The 19,142-nt window shown below is 36.6% G+C and overlaps 3 protein-coding genes across 13 annotated transcripts; 2 read left to right on the top strand and 1 right to left on the bottom strand.

Moving 5' to 3' along the window:
• The first annotated feature begins 6,520 nt into the window (after positions 1 to 6,520).
• Positions 6,521 to 6,907, top strand: LOC142224877 (uncharacterized). Its single transcript, XM_075294653.1, has one exon. It carries the CDS (start codon positions 6,521 to 6,523, stop codon positions 6,905 to 6,907), a length of 387 nt encoding a protein of 128 aa, XP_075150768.1.
• A 19-nt stretch (positions 6,908 to 6,926) lies between these two features.
• Positions 6,927 to 10,124, top strand: LOC142225887 (uncharacterized). Of its 2 annotated transcripts, none has more exons than XM_075295747.1 (2): positions 6,927 to 7,463; positions 7,524 to 10,124. In XM_075295747.1, the coding sequence occupies exons 1-2, from the start codon at positions 6,930 to 6,932 to the stop codon at positions 9,693 to 9,695; spliced, it is 2,706 nt and encodes a 901-aa protein (XP_075151862.1). In that variant the 5' UTR covers positions 6,927 to 6,929; the 3' UTR covers positions 9,696 to 10,124. The 2 variants fall into 2 exon arrangements, with proteins under 2 accessions (XP_075151862.1, XP_075151861.1); XM_075295746.1 differs by having other exon boundaries at positions 6,927 to 8,649; positions 8,707 to 10,124.
• A 1,225-nt stretch (positions 10,125 to 11,349) lies between these two features.
• Positions 11,350 to 18,040, bottom strand: LOC142225886 (uncharacterized). 10 transcript variants are annotated; one of them, XM_075295740.1, is made up of 4 exons: positions 16,475 to 18,014; positions 15,603 to 16,405; positions 15,213 to 15,509; positions 14,860 to 15,109 (listed from the first exon to the last, which is right to left on the bottom strand). In XM_075295740.1, exons 1-4 carry the CDS (start codon positions 17,094 to 17,096, stop codon positions 15,005 to 15,007), a joined length of 1,827 nt encoding a protein of 608 aa, XP_075151855.1. In that variant the 5' UTR covers positions 17,097 to 18,014; the 3' UTR covers positions 14,860 to 15,004. The 10 variants fall into 10 exon arrangements, 9 of the variants coding, with proteins under 9 accessions (XP_075151852.1, XP_075151857.1, XP_075151855.1 ...); XM_075295739.1 differs by having other exon boundaries at positions 15,603 to 17,553; positions 17,609 to 18,014; XM_075295741.1 differs by having other exon boundaries at positions 15,603 to 16,887; positions 16,953 to 17,069.
• Between the last annotated feature and the right edge of the window lie 1,102 nt (positions 18,041 to 19,142).

Here is a 19,142-nt window from a genome sequence, read left to right as displayed (position 1 = left end):
TTACTTATTTTTTATCTCAACTTGTCAGCGACTCTTACAAATTTTGGGATCAAACGGCATGCAAGCTGAACCACAACCTCCAAGTTTAATTTTACATGCTAGATATTCGGTACATGGAGTTATTTTGAATTCTCTAAAAAATATTTAGAATATAAACCACTGTCCACTGGAAACATCCTCTTTATAGATCATTCGTAATGTCCGACCCCATCCATGGTGAAGAGCTGATAAGAATCGACATTTGTGCCCCATTTTGTTGCATCGATTTAAAAGTTCTATTTCAATTAATTTTCAAAATTAATTGACATTTAAAAATTTCAAATGTCATTCGGCTGTGAATACTATATGAAAATGGTGGCTACTAAAAGATAGTTAAAAAATTCCCTTACGGTAGGTCGTATCAACCAATTTGACTCAAAATTATTCAAAGGAGTTAGATTTGGTTGTCACAACCATTTATCTTGTGGCACGACAGAAAATCTGTTGGAAATCTCATCGAATGTTTACAGTTACGAACAAATACATGTAGATACAGAATATTGGTATAGACAACCTATTTTTATTTCTAAATATAGAATGTTCATAACTACAACAGAATTCCAACCACTTTCTTCTCTGTGTGTGTGTGCAACTTTTTGTGTTTTGAGACTCACTGTCAGCGTTGTTTTTGTTCATAAAACTGTAACGGTATCGAAAGCTACAAGTGTTTTCTTCAAGTTGAATGAAAAATCAGCTAATTTGGTTGTCAATTAGCAAAAAAATTTTCATTAATACGCACGTACCTCAAGAAAAAAATATTTGCGAATTTAAAAAGAGGTTTTTATACATGTGACTTTTTTCAAAAATTACAACTAAAATGTTGAAAGTTTTTATTAAATCCATTGTAGTACATGTCAAATAAAATATTTCTGGAAGTCAAATCTTAGAATTGCAAAAAAACAACAGATGAGAAATTTTTAAAATTGAAAAGTTGCCTGTGGGCAACTTTGGGCAATTGTGGTTGTTGTTGAAGGGAACCCTAGATGAGGTGGCAACTCTATTTAATGCGAATGTCAACTGAAAAACCTGGTCGAAAAGAAATTTCCCAAGCTTTTGCCAATTCGTCATTTTGTTTGTTTTTGTTGTAATATATTAATTGTTATTCATATAAATAGGCCCTTCAGGCATATACAAACCCTTTTTATTTGTTCCACCATAAAACATGTAAGTCATTTAACTTGTGATTTGATAATTTTGTAATTTTTATTAAAAAATTTTTGTCTAATTTTATTCAAAATTTTGTATAACTTTAACTTAATTTTGTAAACTGTATTTATTTCTTTGTGTTTATTAAAATTAGTGAATAAACAATATATCAAAATAACAAAATACCAACATACCAATATACAACAATACATCATAATATACCACATCAAGAAATTAAATAAAGTCAGCCGTCTTCAAATTTAAATCTATTCAGCCGTGGTTGTTATTTTGAAAGGCCGCCAAACAAGGGTGTTTATTCCTGGGGAACAAAGAGAAAAAGCAACAATTTTATTCAATGTTTTATGTCGATGATCGTGTAATTTTGTGTTATATGTTTGGTGGCAAGTGAAGAAAAAAAAATTGCCGTGGACGGACGGACATTTCAAGCCATTCTAATGTAAAATTTTAATAAACAATTTACGTCGCCTGAATCACGCCAAATTTTACATTAAGATCTTGCCAGCCATTGTGTGAAAGTTGTTACTTACCTTTGTCTTTGATGTCCAAGAAGTTTATGCCTGAAGAAGAGTTAAGAAGAAGCAGCAGAAGCACAAAAGGAACCCCGCCAGCCCGTTTTCAGCAATATATCAACGAAATGTCTGTCGCCTACTCACCAAAAGCCGATACGCCATCAAAAATCCAAAATCCACTACCGGTCAGTACTCCTCTTGCCAATACGACTAATCCGTCTTCTCATTTGCAGCATCAAAAAGCCAAAGATCAATCACCAGCAGGTATGTCGAAATCTACAAATGAAATTGGTGAGTTTATGAAGCAGATGAGAGCGCAAATGCAGCAGTTGCAACGTCAAATGCAGGTAATGCAAAACGAAAATATTGCATCTAATAAAAGAATGCAGGCCCAACTTGTTAACACTGCCCAACAAGTACAAACGCAACTAGCCAATTTTCAGCCACCGTTAATACCCCAGCCAGCATTACATACACAGACATTACCACCGCCACCATTGCAAATTGAAGTGCCACAACAGCCAATAAACCCGCCGCCAGAGGAGTCACAAAATCATACAACACTGCCACAAATGTCTCAGCCAACAACACGATTGTATCAACCATCACCACTGTCTATAAACTCCAATATGTCTGTCCACAATTCGTATCCAAATAGTTTTGCACCGATTCCACAGAAAAAGATTTATCCTCTCCCCACATTTTCAGGTCTTCCAGAAGAATGGCAAACCTTTTTTGAAGCCTTTGAAAGTACCACAGCCGAGTTTGGTTATAATAATTAGAGCATTGCATCGGTCATATATTTTTGTGTTCGAGAACATCTCGAAGCCCAACTAGTAAGGTAGAGATTTGTAGTCGTTCCCGTTTGGACCGATGTTTGTAAGTTCGAATACAACCATAACTCGTTCTCGTTTGTGTTGTATGAAACGGTCAATCAAACAACTTCAGTCTTCGGGATCAAACACAACGAGTCAAATTGTTTTCGAAAACATAGTGAAGGAATCGAGGATTTCGAATCTTTTTTTGCCCTCACGTAGTAACAATAACAACAACTTTTATATGTATTGTACGTTTGTTTAGTTGTAAGTTGCTGGAAAGGCGTTTGTGTTTGAAGTAAAAAAAAAAATAACATAAAGTGGACAAAACCTTCTGCATTTCTATGTAAAAAGGTATTAACAGCAAAACAAAATATTGCTCTAGTTTTTAGGAGAAACATTTGGGATGATATTTTGGGACATTATAGTAAGTAATCGTTAAAAATGCAATTCACTTTTTCGTATAAAAAATAAGGGGCATTCGTATTTAAAGGAAATAAAACATTTTGTCTTTTTCTATAGAAATAAAATTTTGACAAAATTTTCCATAGAAATAAAATGTCGACAAAATTTTCTATTGAAATAAAATTTTGACAAAATTTTTTATAGAAATAAAATGTTGATAAAATTTTCTAGAGAAATAAAATTTTGACCAAATTTTCTATAGAAATAAAATTTTTGATAAAATTTTCTATAGAAATAAAATTTTGATTAAATTTTTTATAGAAATACGATGTTGACAAAATTTTCTATTGAAATAAAATTTTGACAAAATTTTTTATAGAAATAAAATGTTGATAAAATTTTCCAGAGGAATAAAATTTTGACCAAATTTTCTATAGAAATAACATTTTTGATAAAATTTTCCATAGAAATAAAATTTTGATTAAATTTTTTATAGAAATACGATGTTGACAAAATTTTCAATAGAAATAAAATTTTGACAAAATTTTCTATAGAAATAAAATGTTAACAATTTTCTATAGAAATAAAATTTTTACAAAATTTTTTATAGATTTACTCGTTTGCGAATAAGTTCATTGTTCTTTACTTCTAAAAACATTTCCCTGAAAACGAACATCGGAGATGTTTCGAAATATTGGATAATATTAAATAAAAATACAACTCCAAAAAACAACAACATCTGTTTTTATTCATATGACCTCAAGCCGAATTAAACAAATATAATGTTGATAAAATTTTCTATAAAAATAAAATTTTGACAAAATTTTCTATAGAAATAAAATTTTGACAAAATTTTCTATAGAAATACAATTTTGATAGAATTGTCTATAGAAATAGAATTTTGATAAAATTTTTTATAGATGTTAACAACATTTTCTATAGAAATAAAATTTTGACAAAAATTTCTATAGAAATAAAATTATGACAACATTTTTTATAGAAATAAAATTTTGATAAAATTTTCTATAGAAATAAAAATTTGATAAAAATTTTTATAGAAATAAAATTTTCACAAAGTTTTCTATAGAAATAAAATTTTGATAAAATTTTCTATAGAAATACAATGTTGATAAAATTTTCTATACAAATAAAATTTTGATAAAATATGGCCCACTTGCAATACCATCCAACCTACATCAATGACAACTACTTATGCCAAGTTTCAAATCGATAGCTTGTTTCGTTCGGAAGTTAGCGTGATTTCAACAGACGGACGGACGGACATGCTTAGATCGACTCAGAATTTCACCACGACTCAAAATATATATACTTTATGGGGTCTTAGAGCAATATTTCGATGTATTACAAATGGAATGAAAAAGTTAATATACCCCCTTCCAATTGTGGATGGTATACAAAACAGACAAAAAATACAAAAATAAATTTACTTTTGCTATTTACATATAAAAACATAACAAATTTAAACATTTACCTTGTTAGAATTACTCATTTTATCGTCAATAAGCTTAACCATTAATTACACAATTATATCTAAAGAAACACAAACTGTATGACTTCTTTTGTCATTAAGCATGATTCCATTTTTTGTCATAACATACTCGAGAACTTTGCAAATTCCCGAAACTCCCGCTAAATGTTCGAGTATTCTCGATTATCCCGTTTCACCAAATGCAATCGAATGTTTGCTTGCGACCGAGAATGGAAACAAATGCACAACTTCAATGATGTGACGTCACAACAACATTCACTCGATACTGAATTATTGGGTGTGATTCAAACCATGTCTCATTCATACATTTACATTCATTCGAACCGATTCGATCAAGCCAGTGTTCTCATTTTATTCATTCGATCAACGAAGATTATTCAGTCTTCTCGAACCGTTTCATGAGTGAAGTTGTGTGCGCTATGAGTGAATGTTCTCATGCAATGCTCTAATAATAATCTCCACAACATCATGCGCCTCAGAGATGCCATAAAAGGACGAGCTAGAGAAAATGTCGAGTCGCTGCTTGGAAATTCTGCCAATGTTGAAATCATTATACAAACACTCAAAGAAACATTTGGTCGTCCAGAACAGCTAATTACGAGCCAGATTGAAAAGGTTCGTTCCATTCCGCCTATAGCCAACGATAACCTGGAAGCCTTAGTCGATTTCGCCAACAAAATATACAACATGGCGACCTTTGTGAAAAATGCCAGTGGAGAACATCATCTTTCAAATCCTTCATTGTTGAGTGAATTGGTGTCGAAGCTCTCAACTAGCCGTCAAATGCAGTGGGCAGAGAAATGTCTTCAACTTCAGCGTCCAGCTACGATAATGGATTTTGCAGAATGGTTAACTGTGTTGCCAACAACGTCCACCAACTCTGCACCCAGTCGCCGACATTTTCATGCACCTCCATCAAACCGAAAATATGTTAACGTCACTGTCAACCAATGTCCAGTATGTAGAGGTGAGTGCACTAACCTAAAAAATTGTCAACACTTTTTAAACATGTCCATCAATGAGAGATGGAACCACATAAAACAACACAAAATCTGTTTTTGCTGTTTAAAATCTGGGCATCAAGTTAAACAATGTTACACAAAACGCCGATGTGGCGTAAATGATTGCCCAAAGCCACATAACCACTTATTGCACCAAACACTTTCACCACCGGGGTCAGCAGAGGAGCCAACACATTTGTCCACGACGGAATTGGACTCAAATAACCGACCGGGAACGTCCAACGCACAACAAACACGAAACGAACGACGAAATTGCCATGCAGCTCACTCGACCGAAAATGTGCTTTTCCAGATTTTGCCCATAAAGTTGCATGGACAGCACAAAACGATTACCACATATGCCTTTATTGACGACGGCGCCAATGTATCAATGTTGGATAAGGAAATCGCACGAGAACTAGGAATACGCGGAGAACAGGAATACCTGGAGCTGCAATGGCTTAATAAACATCGCGAGTCACAAAGAACCGAAAAAATCCGCGTCACCGTAAGTGGAATTGGCCATTTTGATAAAAAGTATACCATTTCCAATGTTGACGTTTCATCAGAAATGTCATTGCCCATACAAAGTTGCCACATCGATAATTTTTTGAAATCCCACGATAATGAAAAAATCGCCAATTTTAATATGCGGGATTATGATAATGTGCAACCACAAATGATTTTAAGCTTAACCCATTCTTTTTTGACAGTGCCGATTAAAACACCGCAGTTATTGTCTGATTTTTGACCAATTGTTTCAATCACCAGATTAGGCGCTGTAATATATGGACCGATTCCAGGCGAAAAATCATCATGTGTTAAGAGGGCTTTACACTTTCGGAAATGTGAGTACGAACACAATATTTTAAACAATTTGAATGAATTGGTACAAAAATTTGTGTTAAACCGTTGATGTCAAAAGAGGACGAAAGAGCCATAAACATACTTCAATCAACAGTAAAACAAATTGGTGGTCGATATGAATGTTCATTGCTCTGGAAAGAAAATATCCCCCTTATTCCTGACACATACAACATGGCATTGAACCGATTATACTCCGTAGAAAGAAAAATGGCAAGAGACAGTGAGTATAAAAAGCAATATTGTGAAAAGATTGAAAGTTACATCGCCAAAGGATATTGTCGAAAACTTTCATTAGAAGAAAAATTCGTTGAAAATGGTTTAACGTTTTATTTACCCCATTTTGGTGTGAAAAATCCAAATAAAAATGGAATTCGTCTTGTATTTGATGCCGCTGCTGAAGTTCAAAATGTATCACTAAATAAAGCTTTAATTTCAGGTCCTGATATGAACAACACACTAATCTCAATTCTTTTTAAATTCAGAGAATCACCGATTGCTGTGTGTGGTGATATACAAGAAATGTTTCATCAAATCGCTGTAACAAAAAAAAGACCAAAACTGCCAACGATTTTTGTGGAGAAATGGAAATTCTAACCAGCCTGTTAACATATACGTAATGGAAAGATTAATTTTTGGAGCTACTTGTTCACCAACCATCGCCCAATTTGTGAAGAATAAAAATGCCGAAAAATTCAAAGATGTGTCACCAAGAGCAGTCACTGGAATAATTGAGCGCCATTATGTTGATGATTATGTGGATTGTTTTGAAAATGATGATGAGGCAGTCTCGGTGGTGAAAGAAGTGGTAAGAATCCATAAACTTGGGGGATTTCATCTCCGTAACATAATATCAAATAGTGAACATGTGGCAACACTATTCGGTAATACTGTAAGTGGCGATCAAGGTGGCAGCTTTCTTGGCGGTGGCAGTATTGAACGGGTACTCGGTATTCATTGGGTACCAAAATCAGATTTGTTTTGTTTTCGTTTAGTGCTAAGCAAAGTGGATAATAAAATATTAAATTGTGAAAAAGTGCCGTCGAAAAGAGAAATGCTTAGCCTAAATATGTCGGTGTATGACCCATACGGATTTCTGGGCGATTTTATGGTGACGTCAAAGGTGATAATGCAGAAGGTCTGGAAATGTGGGGTAAGTTGGGATGAGGTATTGCCAGAAAATATTTATAAACAGTGGAAGTTCTGGCTGCAGCAATTTGCAAAAGTGAAGGAATTCAATGTTCCAAGATATTACGCCGTGGGATTGAGTGGCAGCAATATTGAGCTGCATGTGTTTGTAGACGCGAGTGAGGAAGCTATGGCTGTTTTGGTATATTGGAGAGTGGTAAGTCAAAGTGTAATTAAAGTGAGTTTTGTTATGGGAAAAACAAGTTGTGCTCCGATACGATACCACACAACTCCAAAACTTGAATTGCAAGCTGCTGTAATGGGTGTACGAGTGCAAAATATTATATTACAAAATCATGTGTGCAAAGTTAATAATGTTTTCTTTTGGTCAGATTCATTTACTGTGATACAATGGATACGTTCTGACCACCGAAAATATAAACAGTATGTGGCAAATCGTGTGGCTGAAATTTTGGAGAGCACTTCAATTGAACAATGGAAGTGGTGTCCTGGTAATTTGAATTCAGCAGATGAAGGAACACGATCAAAGCTTTCCAAGCCGTATGACCCTAATGGAAAATGGAAAAATGGACCCGATTTTTTGCAGAAGACGGCGTCGTATTGGCCGTTGGAGAAGCAAATTGGACAAAAAACTGACGAAAGTGGTTCCGAGCTAAGATCTAAGCACAGGGCTTTATTTTCTGTAAAGGTATGTAGTTGTGTTCCAAAATGTGATCGTTTTTCTAATTTCAGAAGACTGAAAAGGGCAATGGCGTGGGTTTTCCGATATGTGACAAATATCAAACACACATGTAAAGGCGAAGAAAAAGTAAAAGGTGATCTATCGCTGGAAGAAGAAGAGTTTGCATCGCTGTATCTGTGTCGTCATGTTCAACAACAAGTATATGGTGATGATTTGATGGACCTGCGTGAGAAGCAAAAGGTGTCTCCCAGTAGCCCGTTGGTATCATTGACTCCATTTATTGGCAAGGACGACTTGATTCGTGCTTCTGGGAGGATTCAAAATGCTGCATTCTTGTCTTTGGGGGCCAGGCAGCCCATTATTTTGCCGAAAAATCATCGTTACACCTGGTTGTTGGTGGAATTCTATCACCAAAAATTTCTGCATATTAACACCGCCACTGCTATGAACGAGATTCGACAAAAATACTGGATTCCATCATTGCGTCAGTTGTTGAATAACATCCAAAGTAAGTGTTCAGCCTGCAAAGTCAGAAAATGTAAACCACGACAACCCCAAATGTCAGCATTGCCTGTGGAAAGAGTGACGCCATACGTGAGAGCCTTCACATACACTGGACTTGACTATTTTGGCCCAGTGAACGTAACCATCCGTCGTCAACGAGAAAAAAGGCGGGTGGCACTTTTTACTTGCTTTACAACTCGTGCCGTCCACCTGGAGATTGCTACTGACATGTCCAGTGACGCCTGCCTCATGTGTATTCAGAATTTTGTTAATCGAAGGGGTGTCCCGGTATCAATAAGAAGTGACAATGGAACAAATTTTGTTGGCATCGCAAAGGAATTACGAGGTATAAATGCATTTTTTGATACTAATAATTTATCTTCAGGTTTGACGGCACTGGGTATCAAGTGGATATTTAACACCCCCTTGAACCCGAGCGAAGGTGGTGTTTGGGAGCGGCTGGTGCAGTCAGTGAAGAAGGCATTGTACAAGATGCTAAAGGAACAGTCACCAAAACTTGACACTCTACAATCATTTTTAATTGAGGCAGAAAACATTGTCAACTCAAGGCCGTTGACTCATCTCCCTGTGACCCCAGAAGACCCAGACCCTTTGACTCCAAATCATTTTTTGTTGGGATGTACCAATTCAACGCAAACTCCAGCACCATATGAGCCCAGGTTGATGTGTCTTCGAAAGCAGTGGCGTGTGGTGCAGAACTTGAAGAATGGTATGTGGAAACAGTGGCTTCAAGAATATCTTCCTGAGATGACCAGAAGGACGAAATGGTGTTTGCCATCACAACCCTTGAGTGTGGGCTGCCTGGTGTTCATCTGTGACCCGGATCTGCCAAGAAGCCAATGGAAAAGAGGACGTGTTATAGAGTTGCATTCAGGCAAAGACGGTATTGCGCGGTCTGCTGAAGTTCGCACTGATGTGGGCGTTTATCGAAGACCAGTCTCCAAATTGGCCATCATGAATCAGGGTGAATCCTCCCCCTCTGGGTCAGTTCACGGGGGTGGGGATGTTGTTGAAGGCAACCCTAGCTGAGGTGGCAACTCTATTTAATGCGAATGTCAACTGAAAAAGCCTGGTCGAAAAGAAATTTCCCAAGCTTTTGCCAATTCGTCATTTTGTTTGTTTTTGTTGTAATATATTAATTGTTTTTCATATAAATAGGCCCTTCAGGCATATACAAACCCTTTTTATTTGTTCCACCATAAAACATGTAAGTCATTTAACTTGTGATTTGATAATTTTGTAATTTTTATTAAAAAATTTTTGTTTAATTTTATTCAAAATTTTGTATAACTTTCACTTAATTTTGTAAACTGTATTTATTTCTTTGTGTTTATTAAAATTAGTGAATAAACAATATATCAAAATAACAAAATACCAACATACCAATATACAACAATACATCATAATATACCACATCAAGAAATTAAATAAAGTCAGCCGTCTTCAAATTTAAATCTATTCAGCCGTGGTTGTTATTTTGAAAGGCCGCCAAACAAGGGTGTTTATTCCTGGGGAACAAAGAGAAAAAGCAACAGTGGTAGTAAAATTACATAGTTTTGAACATAAGGCCTGGAGAAAAAAGGTTTGAAAAACAATGATTTTGAAAAAATTTTGAACTTCAATTGGGATGTCCCAGTGACGTGAAATGCGGCGATGATGTGGAATACATATCTGCAGTGCAGTGGGGAATTTGGAAGGAATCGTAAAAAGGGAGGAAGCCACTTCTTGGCAACATACTAGTGGATTAGCACGAATATTGACGCTTTATAATACTTTGGTTTTTTACACCGCCAGTTAAATTGATATGGGTTAAAAACAAAAAAAAAAGAAAACATTTTCGTGAGTCACGCGAAGCCGTGAATGAAATTTAAACGAAATCTCGTGAATATGCGTGAACGGGATTAAAGAAAAGTGTGTGACGCCTGAGCGTGATTATCAAATTGTGTTCGTGATTGTGAGTGAGTAAACTTTCTCCGAAATCACGCTACCCACATGGCGTGCGTGAGTACAAATATTTCTTCGTGAATGTGTTTGAGCGTGATTGAAATTCCACTCACGCGCGCATCTAAGTATATATTTACTGTAAAATAACAAAAAACTTAACAAAAATCCAATAAAACGTAATACGTCTATCATTACAAAACAAACTATTTTGTAGTCAAAATTGCCCAAAGTTGCCCACAGGCAACATTCTCTACCGCCTAAACGAATGGGCGTGGCGACCCGAAATTTTGGCTAGACGCTTCTTAAATGACTTCAACACGATTAAAAGTAAAAAATAAATTAGGGATACCTATAAAAATTCGGGGTCGAAAGTGTTAATGTTTCAACTGAGCTTTGAAATATGTGGAAACCCTTATTCTTGCAGCAAGGCTTAGATAAAAATGCAGTTTTATACATATTTCAATAGAAACATATCGAAAATAAAAAAGCCAAAAATAGCTAAAAGGGTCATGAAAACAAGCACAAAAAAACTAAAAGCTAAATGCCCTAAACGTCTTCAAAAAAGCCAAATCTAGAGGGAATAAAGCTAAATTAGCAACGCTGCCAATACCCATCATTTAGACTTGGAAAAAAATGAAAAATGCCAAGTCTCTCCTGTCCTCTCTGCGTCTTGACACGAAAATAAACCACCTAAAGCATTCCAATCTTGGCAGTAATACAATTCCCAATGAGACTCGAATTGTTTAAAGGTTGGATGTACAAAAGATGTATAGTGTTTATTTGCTAAAAAGTAATTATATAAAATGCAATGAAATTAAAAAATTAAGACTATGCTTACATGTTTTTTGTGTCCAGCAGAAAGGGACAAAATCAAGGCCTGAAGGGCTTTTATATGAAAAAAGGGAACGCTAAAATTTACTAATACAAATAAACATATATAATGTATATAAGGAACTGCCATAAAATTATTGTTCAGTGGTTGCGGTTCGAACCCCTTCGAACCCACTCGCATTGCCAACGGTAGTGCTGCCATTTTTCGGGTTGCCATCAACAACATCCTCACCCCCGTGAACTGACCCGGACGGGGAGGCTTCACAAGAATCATGCACATCAAGCACTGCAAGTTTAGATATGGGTCTTCGATATTGGCCTGAGACGGTTGATACCAACGCCGACCGAGCCACTCCATCTTTACCCACAAACAATTCGGTTACTCTTCCACGTTTCCACTGTGACCTCGGCATGTCAGGGTCGCATATAAAAATCAAACATCCAACACTAATTGGATTTGAGGGGAGACACCACTTCGACCTCCTTGTCATCTCCGGCAAGTATTCGGACATCCATTGACGCCACATTCCATTTTTTAGATTTTGTAGAACTCGCCACTGTTTCCGTAAACACATTAGCCTTGGCTCAAAGGGGGCTGGCGTCTGGGTAGAATTCAAACATCCCAATAAGAAATGATTTGGTGTGAGGGGGTCCGGATCACTTGGAGTCACAGGTAGATGTGTCAGGGGACGTGAGTTGACCATGTTCGCTGGGATTTGCTGGGGAATTAAAAATCCATTTGATACCAAGGCCTGCAAGAGATGAAGTAATTACGTTATTGTCAAAAAAGTTATTAACCCCCTGCAATTCTTTGGCAACTCCCACGAAGTTGGTGCCGTTGTCGCTCCGTATAACCAAAGGCAGTCCTCTTCTATTAACGAAATTTCTCAAGCACAAAAGGAAGGCATCGGTTGATAAATCGGTTGATAGTTCTAAGTGCACGGCTCGTACTGTCAAGCAGGTGAATAAACAGACCCACCTCTTTTCCCGCCGGCGACGCACTGTGACATTTAAAGGCCCAAAATAGTCCACTCCTGTATACGTGAACGGTCGAACATAAGGAGTCACTCTATCGATTGGAAGAGGAGCCATTTGAGGTTGACTTGGCTTGGCACGATGAATGCGGCAAACACGGCATGAGGACTGGACGCTATTCAAGAGACGGCGAAGAGATGGTACCCAAAAACGCTGACGAATTTCATTCATGACAGTGGATGTATTGATATGTTGAAATTTGGTATGGTATGATTCCACTAATAAACGAGTGAACAGGTGCTTCGTTGGGAGAATTATAGGATTTTTTGCTTCTATAGACAAATTCGGTGCATTAACCAGACGACCATTACCACGAAGTAAGCCATCAACTCCAATGAACGGATTGAGTGATTTTATTGAACTGGTGTTAGCGACTGATTTATTTTTCTGGATACATGTAATTTCATTAGCAAAACAAGATTTTTGTACTTCTTGACATAGATGGTTTTCCGCCCAAACTTCTTCTTCTACCGTCAGCTCGCCTTTGATGCAGTCGATGCCTTTTAATTTATATAGCAAATTAAGTATGTACCGCCTTACCCAAGCCATGGTTCTTCTGAGTCTGGAATATTTAGAAAAGCGATTAAACTCAGGAATTTCAGGTCGTACCTGGTTTGTAAAAAGAATGATATGTTTTGAACGGAGCTCGGAACCGCTGTCATCAGAACAATTTTTCATTTGGATTTCCAATGGCCAGTGTGACTCATCCATACGAAGAAAATCTGGTCCATTTTTCCACCGTCCGTCTATCTCATAATTAATGGGAAATTTGGCTCTAGTCCCATAATCAGCTGGATTTATATTTCCGGGGCACCATTTCCAGTCACTGATTTGGCTGCTTTCCAAAATTTCACCAACCCTGTTGGCGACAAACTGTTTGTAGATACGATGATCAGAACGGATCCATTGCACTACAGTTCTTGAATCTGTCCAAAAATAATATTTATTAATATTTTTTAAATGGTTTTTTATAATCAACTCTTTTAAACGAACGCCCATTGTTGCTGCTTGTAACTCTAATTTGGGAATGGTGTGATACCGTGTTGGTGCGCAGGCAGTTTTTCCCATAACAAAAACAACATTAACTCCATCCACACTTACCGTTCTCCAGTACGCTACCACCGCCATTGCCTCTTCACTAGCGTCTGCAAATATATGCAACTCCACATGACAATTAAGAAAATATTTCCCATAACAACGTGGCACTTTATACTGTTCCAATTTATATAACTCCTGCAGCCACATCTTCCAACACTCATAAATTTGTACTGGCAGTTCTTCGTCCCATTGGATTCCAGCTTTCCAAACATGCTGCATCAAAATTTTTGAACCAATCATAAAATCGCATACAAAACCATAGGGATCGTAAATAGACATATTCAATGATAGCATTTCCCTTTTTGTAGGAATTTTTCTACCCTCCAAAATAGATTTTTCAATTTTGTGCAAATTTAATCGGAAACAAAATATGTCATTTTCTGGCAACCAATGAATTCCCAAAATTCTTTCAATGTTATCTTTTAATAAAAACTCACCACCATTGTTTTTTCCATTGGCCGACTGCCCACAAGCTGTTCTGACTTTCTCGGAATTTGAGACAAGATTCCTCAACTCGAATCCTCCAGCACGATGTATACTTATCACGTTATTCACTACGTCAATGGCTTCCTCTTCAGTATTGAAACAATCAACATAATCGTCCACATAATGACGTTCAATAATACCTTTTACTGCCCGTGGACATTTTTCTTCAAAATTTTTTGCATTTAAATTTTTAACATATTGGGCTATCGCCGGGGAACAAGTGGCTCCGAAAATCATTCTTTCCATCACAAATATTTCCACACTGTTATCACTTTCACCATTTCTCCACAGGAATCGCTGGCTATCTTGATCCTCCTTTGCTATTTTAATTTGGTGGAACATTTCTTTGATGTCACCGCAAACTGCAATGGGAGCTTCCCGAAACTTTAAAATAATAGAAATAAGTGAATTGTTTATATCTGGCCCAGAAAGAAGACACTTATTCAATGATACATTGTTCACTTCCGCAGCAGCATCAAAGACAATTCGAACACCCCTTTTATTTGCATTTTTAACACCAAAATGTGGTAAATAAAATACTCGTTTATTTTGAATTTCCTTTTCAGCATCACTCAATTTTCTGGCATAACCCTTTGCAATGTAGTCATTAATTTTTTGACAATATTCAGTTGCATATTCATTATCTCGTTTCATTTTATTTTCCACACTGCACAATCGTTTTAGGGCCATAGGGTAAGTATCAGGAAACGGTTTTACATTTTCTTTCCACAAGAGTCGACTTTCGTACCTACCATCTACCTTTCTTGTTGATTCATTCAAAATATTCAAGGCACGTTCATTTTCATTTGACAATAATGGTTGTATATTTGCTTTTATTCCAAAAGATTCCACATCAAAATAATTCCTCATAAGATTTTCCATAACTGTGTAATTTTCTACTTTTGTATTGGTTGACTTGCGTATGTGCAACGCCCGATTATTACTCACAACATCTTCTTCTGGCATTGGTCCATAAATGACGACTCCGAGTCTTGTGGTGGTGACAATCGGCCCAACGGTTGACAAATGGCGTGGTACATCAAGAGAAACTGTTAAAAAACAATGAGTAAGGCTTAATATTAGTTTTGGTTGTACGTTGATGTATTCGCTGAAATTGATATTTGAGAAATCATAATCTCCATTCAACTTTACCAAACTTTCCCATTTACAACTTTGTACTGGCAACGATAAATTGTCTGAAATGTAGACATCTCCAATTGTGTAGCGCTTGCAAAATTGACCAACTCCACTTATTGTTAATACCACCTTTTGCGTCGTTTGCATCATACTATGGTCGTTCAACCATTGCAAAGATAACATTTCGCTTTTTCCCTGTAGGCCCAATTCGTCACCAAGTGCTTTGTCTAGCATCGAAACATTGGCACCGTCATCGATAAAGGCATATGTTGTTATGGTCTTATGCTTCCCATAAAGCTTCACGGGGACAATCTGGAATAAAATATTGGTAGTGTTGTTTAAAGCGTGACAATTTCTTGTGTTTGATTGCATTGAATTTTGGGTGGGTTGCTGCGAAATATCAACACCTTGGGAAGTGGTAGTTTTGTGCAGCAAAACATGATGAAACTTTCCACACTCACTTTTATCACACTTTACTCGATTTCTGCACTGGGAAATTTGATGCCCTTTTTTCAAACAACAAAAACACGACTTACTATCTTTTATTATCTTCCATTTATTTTCGACGGACATATCCAAGAATTGTTTACAATTTATTAATGACGGGCAGAGTCCTTTGCACACTAAACAATTCTTGACGGCGGCAAAAGCAAACTTACGACTTTGATGGCTAGAGTTAGAACGACGGCTGTTAGAGGGTAACGTATCGTAGACGACATTGGCGATGCGTCGTAAATTTTGCAACCAATCACTGAAGTCAACAACGGTGGGCATTCTTTCCAAAGACAAGCATTTTTCACCCCATTGCATTTGTCGGTTAATAGGTAATTTTGCAACTAACTCACTCAGTAAAGACGGGTTTGCCAAATGATGTTCTCCTTTAACATTTTTCAGGAATGTAGACATATTGGTGATTTTTGTGGAGAACGTGACCAAAGAGTCCAAGTTGTCATTTTGTAATGGTGTTATCTGGCGTACCTTCTCAATTTGGCTACGTATAAGTTGCTCTGGACGACCAAAGGTTTCACGAAGTGTAGACATGATATGGCTGACGTTGGAAGAATTTCCTAGGAGACACTCCACTACTTCACGGGCACGGCCATTCAATGACTCTCTTAACCTCATTATGTTGTGTAGATCGGAATATGAAAATTCTGCGGTGGTAGAATAAAATGACTCTGAAAATGTTTGCCATTCTTCCGGATAACCTGAAAATGAGGGAAGAGGGTATATTTTTTTCTGAGGCATATTTACATAATTTATGCTTGGAGTGCTACATCCACTACAGGACGTTACGTTTGATCCATACGTTAACGGCGGTAAAGTCTCACGCGGTTGTTGAGAAGACGTTGGCGGCATTTGCTGTGAGGGAGGCGGCGGCGTTAACACTGGTAGAACTGGCTGAGAATTTTCAAATGACAATTGTTGCTGCGAAGTCTGCTGACCATGAGATTGTTGGACGGACGGTGTTGTATGCTGCGATATTACTTTTTCATCCAAATCTTTTCGCAGTTTTTGAATCTCTGTCTGCTGCACTTTAAACTGATCTTGCAGCAACTTCTGCATTTGCATCATTTGTTTCTGCATTGTCACCATTTGCTTTTGCAACTCACCCCCTACGTCCATTGTTGTTGTCTTTGAGTGTTGAATTGGTGTTAAATTCTGCTTTTCGGCTTCTATGCGGTCACTACTGGCAGATGACGTAGACGGTTGATTTGTTGATTTTTCTTGCAGTTTATTGGTTGGCGTACATACTTTTCCTCCAATTTGCATAGATGTTTTTGATGTGGGCGAATGTTGTAGGCTCATGTCGATGAGGTATGCGTCGAAGCGGGCTGGGGGTTTACCTTGTGTTGATCGTTTGCTTCTCTGCTGCGAAGGTTCGGGCTTTTCTGACATGAAATTATCAAAGGCAGTTATAAAAATTTTAACATAAATAAATTGACGGCATAAATAACATGTAACACAGACGGCATCAATAATTAGACGGCAGTGATTCTTTTGGCTAGGAATATGACAAATTCCTCCACTATAAAAAACACAGAATCACTTGTCAATAAATTAAAAACGGCAAATATAACATCGACTGTTGTTATGGCAGTTAGGCATCGACAAATTAGGCAGCATCCATAACAAATTAAATTCGGCAGTAGGCTTGAAGTTAATTGGTTTCTTGTAACATCCAATATATGGTCAATTAAAACTTCAAATAAAACATCAAATAAAAATGTCCTCTCTGCGTCTTGACACGAAAATAAACCACCTAAAGCATTCCAATCTTGGCAGTAATACAATTCCCAATGAGACTCGAATTGTTTAAAGGTTGGATGTACAAAAGATGTATAGTGTTTATTTGCTAAAAAGTAATTATATAAAATGCAATGAAATTAAAAAATTAAGACTATGCTTACATGTTTTTTGTGTCCAGCAGAAAGGGACAAAATCAAGGCCTGAAGGGCTTTTATATGAAAAAAGGGAACGCTAAAATTTACTAATACAAATAAACATATATAACGAATATAAAAGAAACTGCCATAAAATTATTGTTCAGTGGTTGCGGTTCGAACCCATTCGAACCCACTCGCATTGCCAACGGTAGTGCTGCCATTTTTCGGGTTGCCATCAACAACATCTCCCATTTGTGTCAACTGCAGCTATAATAATTTAGAGCACAGATTTCATAGTTCGCTAGATAAAAAATGTCCAGTGTTTTTGCAGCAAACAAACAGTTTGCCCTACAACACCAACAACTTTAGTTCCAGTCAGGCAGCTGGTGGAGATAATTGCCCCAACCCGAGCAATCTCCCTCAACAAGAAATAATCAAACCAAACACAGCTCTCCATTGTTGAGTGAAACGCATAACGCAATACATGAACATAAAGAGAATTCAAGTACAGCATTGCCAGATATGAAAACTAAAAATGTGCTATACCCCAATACTCTGCTCTCTGGTGCAATTGATGGAGATTCTTCGCTGGAGGTGGAGAATTGTGGAGACTTCAAAGAGAACTCATCGCAATTGGGAATTAACGGTACTTCAAATAAGATGTCGTATTTGAAATCTAGCAACACTGTTAAGATTTTACCTAGAAATGCTTCCACACGTTTAAAACGACAACTAAAGAGAGTATCAAAATCAATGAGTAAGTCAATGGAAGAGAACCCTGAAACTTTAACTCTGAGCGATTCATTTAGATTCTTCTTTGTTTTTATTATTTTGTTTTTTCTTTTGATATTTATTATTTTTTTTTTCAACACATTTTCGTACTCTTTTTTCTTAATTGTATTATGCTTCTTAAGATAATCCAATGGAACATTAATGGTTACATAAATAATTATAATGAATTACTTCTAATTATCAAATCTCATTGCCCTCAAATTTTGTCACTTCAGGAAACACACTTAAAGTCGGTTTCTAATATTCCAATACCAATAAATTATTATTATATAATGTTAACAATTCCGACAACTCGTTTGGAGGAGTTGCATTACTAATTCATAAATCGATTGAACATGATATTGAAACATCTGATGCTTCTTTTGATATGATTTCTGCAAAGATATTATCAAAAAGAAAGTTTTTCATTGCTTCGACGTATATTTCTCTTAGCAAATCATTTGATTTAGGCAAATACGTGATTTTTTCAAAAACATTAGAGTACCTTCTTTGGTTACCGGAGATTTTAATTCTTGGAATCAGTCATGGGGTTCATCTAAGAACAATCATAAAGGGAATATAATAGCACGATTTATAGATGAATCGGGATATATTTTGCTGAACGATGGTTCTCCTACTCATTTTTCAACTCATAATTCTTTTTCTCATACAGATATATCCTTTTGTTCGGCAGAGTTAGCAGTAGGTTCTGAATGGAAGACTTTTTCATACCTACACGGAAGCGACCACTTCCCTATTTCTATAACATTGTTTCCAGAAAAACCTT

This window comes from Haematobia irritans, chromosome 2, assembly GCF_050003625.1.
Source record: "Haematobia irritans isolate KBUSLIRL chromosome 2, ASM5000362v1, whole genome shotgun sequence".
Taxonomy (NCBI): Eukaryota; Metazoa; Arthropoda; class Insecta; order Diptera; family Muscidae; genus Haematobia; species Haematobia irritans.
This window is presented reverse-complemented; position numbering and strand designations above follow the sequence as displayed.